Source organism: Thunnus albacares, chromosome 1, assembly GCF_914725855.1.
Source record: "Thunnus albacares chromosome 1, fThuAlb1.1, whole genome shotgun sequence".
Lineage (NCBI taxonomy): Eukaryota > Metazoa > Chordata > Actinopteri > Scombriformes > Scombridae > Thunnus > Thunnus albacares.
In genome coordinates, this window is record NC_058106.1 from 40538128 (window position 1) to 40550349 (window position 12222).

A 12222-nucleotide genomic window follows, 5' to 3' on the forward strand; every position below is an offset into this window, starting at 1 on the left:
CTTTAACTACATCAAGCTCATAATACTTATGTACTTTTACTGCAGTACTTTAACTACATCAAGCTCATAATACTTATGTACTTTTACTGCAATACTTTAACTAGGATTTTTCATGCAGGACTTTTACTTGTAATGGAGTATTTGTACATCGCTGTATTGGTATTTTTACTGCAGTAAAGTATTTCTTCCACTGCTGGTATTGTATGTTATTTAATTGATCAGTGATCAGTGTATCTGCTGCCCCCTGCAGGCTGCTTTCAGATCGGTTTCTATTGGCAGTCGGCTGTGGGCGGGACCAGATGCTGCGACCAATAGGAGCGGACCTGGAGCGTTACCAGGGAAACAGCGTACAATGCTGGAGACGGAGAGACAGCAGGCTAGTTAGCTAACAGGCTAGTCAGCTTCGCTAGTTAGCGGATAGTTGATCAGCAGCGGCGGATAAATATTTAAAAATCTGCGTTAAACTTATAAACTGAAGGCCGGAGTTTGATGAGCAGCCTGCGGTCGCCGCTCCGGTCTGTTTGTCGGTGTTAGCCAGCTAACATGGCCTTAGCAGTGTCCGGCTAACGAGGCTAGCAGATTAGCACGCTAAATAGGCAGGCTCAGCGCGCTGTGGCCGGGGAGCAACGCGCTAACACGGGCCGAGTCCTCTGCCGGGATGGATGTGAGTTAACAGCCGGACCGGGACGCTCTCAGCCGGGCGGTGCTTCTCTCTGCGGGTCAGCTCAGCAGCAGCCGGGTTCTCCCGGGGGAGGGCACGGCTGCACGCCGCCGGTCGAGCCCGGAGTCTGGGATGAGAGGAGATGCTGCGGACCGGAGGGCCGATCCACATCCCGAGTCCCGGTAACCCGTTAACCCGTTAACCCGAGCTAAACAGGTGAGCTGCCGCTGCTACCTGCATGTTTCAGGTGTCTGAACCTCTGCTGTAGTCCAGCTGTTTAAATGATTAATTATGTAGATATTAGTAACATCAGTCATAATACAGTCATTACGGTATTATCGAACCGCTACAGGAATATCTGGTGATGTGATTATTGAACTGCAGCTGATGAGTATTTTCATCATGGATTAATCTGATAGTTTTTCTCTTCCCAAATCCCAAAGGAGATGAAAGTCAAGTTAATTTTATTTATAAAGCGCCAAATCAAACCAGAAGTTATCTCAGGACTCTTTCCACATAGAGCAGACTGAACTCTTTCATCTACAGAGACCCAACAGTCCTCCATCAGCAGCAGGAAAAACTCTCCTTTAACAGGACCGGACACTAGGTGGCGCCATCTGGGTTGAGAGAGAAAGATGGAGGGAGACACAGAGAAGCATAATAACAACGATAATAACAATAACAACAATATTAATGATAGAAGTATGACAAATAATAATATCAGCAGCATCAAAAAACTATAAGCTTTATCAAAAAGGAAAGTTTGAAGCCTACTCTTAAACATAGAGAGGGTGTCTGCACCCCGGACCCAATCTGGTAGATGGTTCCACAGGAGAGGAGCCTGATAGCTGAAGGCTCTGCCTCCCATTCTACTTTTAAAGACTGTAGGAACCACCAGTAAGCTGCATACTGGGAGCGCAGTGTTCTAGTGGGATAATACGGTACTATGAGCTCTTCAAGATATGATGGTGCCTGACCATTAAGGGCTTTGTAAGTTAGGAGAAGGATTTTAAAGTCAATTCTAGATTTTACAGGAAGCCAATGCAGCGAAGCTAAAATGGGAGAAATGTGGTCTCTTTTTCTAGTTTTAGTCAGAACACGTGCAGCTGCATTCTGGACCAGCTGGAGAGTCTTTAGAGACTTGTTAGAGCAGCCTGATAATAAGGAATTGCAATAATCCAGCCTAGAAGTAACAAATGCGTGAACTAGTTTTTCTGCATCTTTTAGGGACAGGATGTGCCTGATTTTTGTGATATTACGTAAGTGAAAAAAGGCAGTCCTTGACATTTGATTTATGTGGGAGTTAAAGGACATATCCTGATCAAAGATAACCTGACGGTGGTGCTGGAGGCCAGGGTAATGCAGTGAAGAGGGGTGAGGAGCAGTGAGGAGGTGTAGATGTCTCATGCTGTCTGTGTGCAGGATGGACGTGTGCAGCAGGAACCTGAACCGCACGGCGCCGGTCGGTGACGAGGTGCCGCAGCGAGCCGACGTGCCGCTCTGCTCTCGCACTAACGGATGGAGTTGGCCTCCTCACCCCTTCCAGCTGCTGGCCTGGCTGCTCTACGTCTACTTCGCCGTCACCGGCCTCGGCGTGTTCGTCCCGCTGCTGCCGGCACACTGGATCCCTGCAGGCTACATCGTATCCTTCCACCGAGCACAAACGTTATTGATTGATTTTATTGATTGGCTCATTTAAAGATGTGTAAGGTGTAAACCAGTAAAGTGATGTGTAGGATGATCAGGGTGATGTCGGGGCCTCCTGTGCTGTAAATTACTGTAAAACATAAAACATCACACATAAATGTATATTTATGTCACATGACACATAAATCTGTCACATGTCTCTAATCTTCTGATTAACATCACTACATACGATGTTGATTTAGTTCATATCAATCCATTCAGGCTTTTACAACACAGGATGAGTCTCAGTGTTTTAGTCATGTTGTGGTCATGTGATGAACATGTTGTGATCATGTGATGAACATGTTGTGGTCATGTGATGAACATGTTGTGGTCATGTGATGAACATGTTGTGGTCATGTGATGATCATGTTGTGATCATGTGATGAACATGTTGTGGTCATGTGATGAACATGTTGTGGTCATGTTGTGATCATGTTGTGATCATGTGATGAACATGTGATCATGTTATGAACATGTTGTGATCATGTGATGAACATGTTGTGATCATGTGATGAACATGTTGTGGTCATGTGATGAACATGTTGTGGTCATGTTGTGATCATGTTGTGATCATGTGATGAACATGTGATCATGTTATGAACATGTTGTGATCATGTGATGAACATGTTGTGATCATGTGATGAACATGTTGTGATCATGTGATGAACATGTTGTGGTCATGTGATGAACATGTTGTGGTCATGTTGTGATCATGTTGTGATCATGTGATGAACATGTGATCATGTTATGAACATGTTGTGATCATGTGATGAACATGTTGTGATCATGTTGTGATCATGTGATGAACATGTTGTGGTCATGTGATGAACTTGTGGTCATGTGATGAACATGTTGTGATCATGTGATGAACATGTTGTGGTCATGTTGTGATCATGTGATGAACATGTTGTGGTCATGTGATGAACTTGTGGTCATGTGATGAACATGTTGTGATCATGTGATGAACATGTTGTGGTCATGTGATGAACATGTTGTGGTCATGTTGTGATCATGTTGTGATCATGTGATGAACATGTGATCATGTTATGAACATGTGATCATGTGATGAACATGTTGTGATCATGTGATGAACATGTTGTGGTCATGTTGTGATCATGTGATGAACATGTTGTGGTCATGTGATGAACTTGTGGTCATGTGATGAACATGTTGTGGTCATGTTGTGATCATGTGATGAACATGTTGTGGTCATGTTGTGATCATGTGATGAACATGTGGTCATGTGATGATCATGTTGTGATCATGTTATGAACATGTGATCATGTTATGAACATGTTGTGATCATGTGATGAACATGTGATCATGTGATGAACATGTGGTCATGTGATGATCATGTTGTGATCATGTTATGAACATGTTGTGGTCATGTGATGAACATGTTGTGATCATGTTATGAACATGTTGTGGTCATGTTATGAACATGTTGTGGTCATGTGATGAACATGTTGTGATCATGTTGTGGTCATGTGATGAACATGTGGTCATGTGATGAACATGTTGTGGTCATGTTGTGATCATGTGATGAACATGTTGTGATCATGTGATGAACATGTGGTCATGTGATGAACATGTTGTGATCATGTTGTGGTCATGTGATGAACATGTGGTCATGTGATGAACATGTGGTCATGTGATGAACATGTTGTGGTCATGTTGTGGTCATGTGATGAACATGTTGTGGTCATGTGATGAACATGTTGTGGTCATGTTGTGGTCATGTGATGAACATGTTGTGGTCATGTGATGAACATGTTGTGGTCATGTGATGAACATGTGGTCATGTGATGAACATGTGGTCATGTGATGAACATGTTGTGGTCATGTGATCATGTGATGAACATGTTGTGGTCATGTGATGATCATGTTGTGATCATGTGATGAACATGTTGTGGTCATGTGATGATCATGTGATCATGTTGTGATCATGTTATGAACATGTGATCATGTGATGAACATGTGATCATGTGATGAACATGTTGTGATCATGTGATGAACATGTTGTGGTCATGTGATGATCATGTTGTGGTCATGTGATGAACATGTGGTCATGTTGTGGTCATGTGGTCATGTGATGAACATGTTGTGGTCATGTGATGAACATGTTGTGATCATGTTATGAACATGTTGTGATCATGTGATGAACATGTTGTGGTCATGTGATGAACTTGTGGTCATGTGATGAACATGTGGTCATGTTGTGATCATGTGATGAACATGTTGTGGTCATGTTGTGATCATGTGATGAACATGTGGTCATGTGATGATCATGTTGTGATCATGTTATGAACATGTGATCATGTTATGAATATGTTGTGATCATGTGATGAACATGTGATCATGTGATGAACATGTGGTCATGTGATGATCATGTTGTGATCATGTTATGAACATGTTGTGGTCATGTGATGAACATGTTGTGATCATGTGATGAACATGTTGTGGTCATGTGATGATCATGTTGTGATCATGTTATGAACATGTTGTGGTCATGTGATGAACATGTTGTGATCATGTTGTGGTCATGTGATGAACATGTGGTCATGTGATGAACATGTTGTGGTCATGTTGTGATCATGTGATGAACATGTTGTGATCATGTGATGAACATGTGGTCATGTGATGAACATGTTGTGATCATGTTGTGGTCATGTGATGAACATGTGGTCATGTGATGAACATGTTGTGGTCATGTGATGAACATGTTGTGATCATGTTATGAACATGTTGTGATCATGTGATGAACATGTTGTGGTCATGTGATGAACTTGTGGTCATGTGATGAACATGTGGTCATGTTGTGATCATGTGATGAACATGTTGTGGTCATGTTGTGATCATGTGATGAACATGTGGTCATGTGATGATCATGTTGTGATCATGTTATGAACATGTGATCATGTTATGAACATGTTGTGATCATGTGATGAACATGTGATCATGTGATGAACATGTGGTCATGTGATGATCATGTTGTGATCATGTTATGAACATGTTGTGGTCATGTGATGAACATGTTGTGATCATGTGATGAACATGTTGTGGTCATGTGATGATCATGTTGTGATCATGTTATGAACATGTTGTGGTCATGTGATGAACATGTTGTGATCATGTTGTGGTCATGTGATGAACATGTGGTCATGTGATGAACATGTTGTGGTCATGTTGTGATCATGTGATGAACATGTTGTGATCATGTGATGAACATGTGGTCATGTGATGAACATGTTGTGATCATGTTGTGGTCATGTGATGAACATGTGGTCATGTGATGAACATGTGGTCATGTTGTGGTCATGTGATGAACATGTTGTGGTCATGTGATGAACATGTTGTGGTCATGTTGTGGTCATGTGATGAACATGTTGTGGTCATGTTGTGGTCATGTGATGAACATGTTGTGGTCATGTGATGAACATGTTGTGGTCATGTTGTGGTCATGTGATGAACATGTTGTGGTCATGTGATGAACATGTTGTGGTCATGTGATGAACATGTTGTGGTCATGTGATGAACATGTGGTCATGTGATGAACATGTGGTCATGTGATGAACATGTTGTGGTCATGTGATCATGTGATGAACATGTTGTGGTCATGTGATGATCATGTTGTGATCATGTGATGAACATGTTGTGGTCATGTGATGATCATGTGATCATGTTGTGATCATGTTATGAACATGTGATCATGTGATGAACATGTGATCATGTGATGAACATGTTGTGATCATGTGATGAACATGTTGTGGTCATGTGATGATCATGTTGTGGTCATGTGATGAACATGTGGTCATGTTGTGGTCATGTGGTCATGTGATGAACATGTTGTGGTCATGTGATGAACATGTTGTGATCATGTTATGAACATGTTGTGATCATGTGATGAACATGTTGTGGTCATGTGATGAACTTGTGGTCATGTGATGAACATGTGGTCATGTTGTGATCATGTGATGAACATGTTGTGGTCATGTTGTGATCATGTGATGAACATGTGGTCATGTGATGATCATGTTGTGATCATGTTATGAACATGTGATCATGTTATGAACATGTTGTGATCATGTGATGAACATGTGATCATGTGATGAACATGTGGTCATGTGATGATCATGTTGTGATCATGTTATAAACATGTTGTGGTCATGTGATGAACATGTTGTGATCATGTGATGAACATGTTGTGGTCATGTGATGATCATGTTGTGATCATGTTATGAACATGTTGTGGTCATGTGATGAACATGTTGTGATCATGTTGTGGTCATGTGATGAACATGTGGTCATGTGATGAACATGTTGTGGTCATGTTGTGATCATGTGATGAACATGTGATCATGTGATGAACATGTGGTCATGTGATGAACATGTTGTGATCATGTTGTGGTCATGTGATGAACATGTGGTCATGTGATGAACATGTGGTCATGTGATGAACATGTTGTGGTCATGTGATGAACATGTTGTGATCATGTTATGAACATGTTGTGATCATGTGATGAACATGTTGTGGTCATGTGATGAACTTGTGGTCATGTGATGAACATGTGGTCATGTTGTGATCATGTGATGAACATGTTGTGGTCATGTTGTGATCATGTGATGAACATGTGGTCATGTGATGATCATGTTGTGATCATGTTATGAACATGTGATCATGTTATGAACATGTTGTGATCATGTGATGAACATGTGATCATGTGATGAACATGTGGTCATGTGATGATCATGTTGTGATCATGTTATGAACATGTTGTGGTCATGTGATGAACATGTTGTGATCATGTGATGAACATGTTGTGGTCATGTGATGATCATGTTGTGATCATGTTATGAACATGTTGTGGTCATGTGATGAACATGTTGTGATCATGTTGTGGTCATGTGATGAACATGTGGTCATGTGATGAACATGTTGTGGTCATGTTGTGATCATGTGATGAACATGTTGTGATCATGTGATGAACATGTGGTCATGTGATGAACATGTTGTGATCATGTTGTGGTCATGTGATGAACATGTGGTCATGTGATGAACATGTGGTCATGTTGTGGTCATGTGATGAACATGTTGTGGTCATGTGATGAACATGTTGTGGTCATGTTGTGGTCATGTGATGAACATGTTGTGGTCATGTTGTGGTCATGTGATGAACATGTTGTGGTCATGTGATGAACATGTTGTGGTCATGTTGTGGTCATGTGATGAACATGTTGTGGTCATGTGATGAACATGTTGTGGTCATGTGATGAACATGTGGTCATGTGATGAACATGTTGTGGTCATGTGATGAACATGTTGTGATCATGTGATGAACATGTTGTGGTCATGTGATGATCATGTGATCATGTTGTGATCATGTTATGAACATGTGATCATGTGATGAACATGTGATCATGTGATGAACATGTTGTGATCATGTGATGAACATGTTGTGGTCATGTGATGATCATGTTGTGGTCATGTGATGAACATGTGGTCATGTTGTGGTCATGTGGTCATGTGATGAACATGTTGTGGTCATGTGATGAACATGTTGTGATCATGTTATGAACATGTTGTGATCATGTGATGAACATGTTGTGGTCATGTGATGAACTTGTGGTCATGTGATGAACATGTGGTCATGTTGTGATCATGTGATGAACATGTGGTCATGTGATGATCATGTTGTGATCATGTTATGAACATGTGATCATGTTATGAACATGTTGTGATCATGTGATGAACATGTGATCATGTGATGAACATGTGGTCATGTGATGATCATGTTGTGATCATGTTATGAACATGTTGTGGTCATGTGATGAACATGTTGTGATCATGTGATGAACATGTTGTGGTCATGTGATGATCATGTTGTGATCATGTTATGAACATGTTGTGGTCATGTGATGAACATGTTGTGATCATGTTGTGGTCATGTGATGAACATGTGGTCATGTGATGAACATGTTGTGGTCATGTTGTGATCATGTGATGAACATGTTGTGATCATGTGATGAACATGTGGTCATGTGATGAACATGTTGTGATCATGTTGTGGTCATGTGATGAACATGTGGTCATGTGATGAACATGTGGTCATGTGATGAACATGTTGTGGTCATGTGATGAACATGTTGTGATCATGTTATGAACATGTTGTGATCATGTGATGAACATGTTGTGGTCATGTGATGAACTTGTGGTCATGTGATGAACATGTGGTCATGTTGTGATCATGTGATGAACATGTTGTGGTCATGTTGTGATCATGTGATGAACATGTGGTCATGTGATGATCATGTTGTGATCATGTTATGAACATGTGATCATGTTATGAACATGTTGTGATCATGTGATGAACATGTGATCATGTGATGAACATGTGGTCATGTGATGATCATGTTGTGATCATGTTATGAACATGTTGTGGTCATGTGATGAACATGTTGTGATCATGTGATGAACATGTTGTGGTCATGTGATGATCATGTTGTGATCATGTTATGAACATGTTGTGGTCATGTGATGAACATGTTGTGATCATGTTGTGGTCATGTGATGAACATGTGGTCATGTGATGAACATGTTGTGGTCATGTTGTGATCATGTGATGAACATGTTGTGATCATGTGATGAACATGTGGTCATGTGATGAACATGTTGTGATCATGTTTTGGTCATGTGATGAACATGTGGTCATGTGATGAACATGTGGTCATGTGATGAACATGTTGTGGTCATGTTGTGGTCATGTGATGAACATGTTGTGGTCATGTGATGAACATGTTGTGGTCATGTTGTGGTCATGTGATGAACATGTTGTGGTCATGTGATGAACATGTGGTCATGTGATGAACATGTTGTTGTCATGTTGTGGTCATGTGATGAACATGTTGTGGTCATGTGATGAACATGTGGTCATGTGATGAACATGTTGTGGTCATGTTGTGATCATGTGATGAACATGTTGTGGTCATGTGATGATCATGTTGTGATCATGTGATGAACATGTTGTGGTCATGTGATGATCATGTGATCATGTTGTGATCATGTTATGAACATGTGATCATGTGATGAACATGTGATCATGTGATGAACATGTTGTGATCATGTGATGAACATGTTGTGGTCATGTGATGATCATGTTGTGGTCATGTGATGAACATGTGGTCATGTTGTGGTCATGTGGTCATGTGATGAACATGTTGTGGTCATGTGATGAACATGTTGTGATCATGTTATGAACATGTTGTGATCATGTGATGAACATGTTGTGGTCATGTGATGAACATGTTGTGGTCATGTTGTGGTCGTGATGAACATGTGGTCATGTTGTGGTCATGTGGTCATGTGATGAACATGTGATCATGTTATGAACATGTTGTGGTCATGTGATGAACATGTTGTGATCATGTTGTGATCATGTTGTGGTCATGTGATGAACATGTTGTGGTCATGTTGTGGTCATGTTGTGGTCATGTGATGAACATGTGGTCATGTTGTGGTCATGTGATCATGTGATGAACATGTGGTCATGTTGTGATCATGTTATGAACATGTTGTGGTCATGTGGTCATGTAATGAACATGTTGTGATCATGTGATGATCTTGTGATGAACATGTGGTCATGTTGTGGTCATGTGATGAACATGTTGTGATCATGTGATGAACATGTTGTGGTCATGTGATGAACATGTTGTGGTCATGTTGTGGTCATGTGATGAACATGTGGTCATGTGATGAACATGTGATCATGTGATGAACATGTGGTCATGTGATGAACATGTTGTGGTCATGTGATGAACATGTGGTCATGTGATGAACATGTTGTGGTCATGTGATGAACATGTGGTCATGTGATGAACATGTGATCATGTTATGAACATGTTGTCATGTGATGATCATGTTGTGATCATGTTATGAACATGTGATCATGTTATGAACATGTTGTGATCATGTGATGAACATGTGATCATGTGATGAACATGTGGTCATGTGATGATCATGTTGTGATCATGTTATGAACATGTTGTGGTCATGTGATGAACATGTTGTGATCATGTGATGAACATGTTGTGGTCATGTGATGATCATGTTGTGATCATGTTATGAACATGTTGTGGTCATGTGATGAACATGTTGTGATCATGTTGTGGTCATGTGATGAACATGTGGTCATGTGATGAACATGTTGTGGTCATGTTGTGATCATGTGATGAACATGTTGTGATCATGTGATGAACATGTGGTCATGTGATGAACATGTTGTGATCATGTTTTGGTCATGTGATGAACATGTGGTCATGTGATGAACATGTGGTCATGTGATGAACATGTTGTGGTCATGTTGTGGTCATGTGATGAACATGTTGTGGTCATGTGATGAACATGTTGTGGTCATGTTGTGGTCATGTGATGAACATGTTGTGGTCATGTGATGAACATGTGGTCATGTGATGAACATGTGGTCATGTTGTGGTCATGTGATGAACATGTTGTGGTCATGTGATGAACATGTGGTCATGTGATGAACATGTTGTGGTCATGTTGTGATCATGTGATGAACATGTTGTGGTCATGTGATGATCATGTTGTGATCATGTGATGAACATGTTGTGGTCATGTGATGATCATGTGATCATGTTGTGATCATGTTATGAACATGTGATCATGTGATGAACATGTGATCATGTGATGAACATGTTGTGATCATGTGATGAACATGTTGTGGTCATGTGATGATCATGTTGTGGTCATGTGATGAACATGTGGTCATGTTGTGGTCATGTGGTCATGTGATGAACATGTTGTGGTCATGTGATGAACATGTTGTGATCATGTTATGAACATGTTGTGATCATGTGATGAACATGTTGTGGTCATGTGATGAACATGTTGTGGTCATGTTGTGGTCGTGATGAACATGTGGTCATGTTGTGGTCATGTGGTCATGTGATGAACATGTGATCATGTTATGAACATGTTGTGGTCATGTGATGAACATGTTGTGATCATGTTGTGATCATGTTGTGGTCATGTGATGAACATGTTGTGGTCATGTTGTGGTCATGTTGTGGTCATGTGATGAACATGTGGTCATGTTGTGGTCATGTGATCATGTGATGAACATGTGGTCATGTTGTGATCATGTTATGAACATGTTGTGGTCATGTGGTCATGTTATGAACATGTGATCATGTGATGATCATGTGATGAACATGTGGTCATGTTGTGGTCATGTGATGAACATGTTGTGATCATGTGATGAACATGTTGTGGTCATGTGATGAACATGTTGTGGTCATGTTGTGGTCATGTGATGAACATGTGGTCATGTGATGAACATGTGATCATGTGATGAACATGTGGTCATGTGATGAACATGTTGTGGTCATGTGATGAACATGTGGTCATGTGATGAACATGTTGTGGTCATGTGATGAACATGTGGTCATGTGATGAACATGTGATCATGTTATGAACATGTTGTGGTCATGTGATGAACATGTTGTGGTCATGTGATGAACATGTTGTGGTCATGTGATGAACATGTGATCATGTGATGAACATGTGGTCATGTGATGAACATGTTGTGATCATGTGATGAACATGTTGTGGTCATGTGATGAACATGTTGTGATCATGTGATGAACATGTTGTGGTCATGTGATGAACATGTGGTCATGTGATGAACATGTGATCATGTGATGAACATGTTGTGGTCATGTGATGAACATGTTGTGATCATGTGATGAACATGTTGTGGTCATGTGATGAACATGTGGTCATGTGATGAACATGTGATCATGTGATGAACATGTTGTGGTCATGTGATGAACATGTTGTGATCATGTGATGAACA

At 40.7% G+C, this 12222-nt stretch overlaps 1 protein-coding gene across 2 annotated transcripts in view; it reads left to right on the forward strand.

Annotated features, from left to right (window-relative positions):
* The first annotated feature begins 302 nt into the window (after positions 1-302).
* The window catches only part of LOC122987139 (palmitoyltransferase ZDHHC1-like), a 25838-nt gene continuing 13918 nt past the window's right edge, over positions 303-12222 (forward strand). Inside the window, exons 1-2 of one of the 2 annotated variants that reach the window (XM_044358834.1) lie at positions 303-877; positions 2084-2303. In XM_044358834.1, coding sequence (XP_044214769.1) covers positions 2085-2303 — 219 coding nt within the window. In that variant the 5' untranslated portion in view covers positions 303-877; position 2084. The remainder of the gene's footprint in view (positions 878-2083; positions 2304-12222) is intronic. The other variant, XM_044358843.1, reaches the window with a different exon arrangement.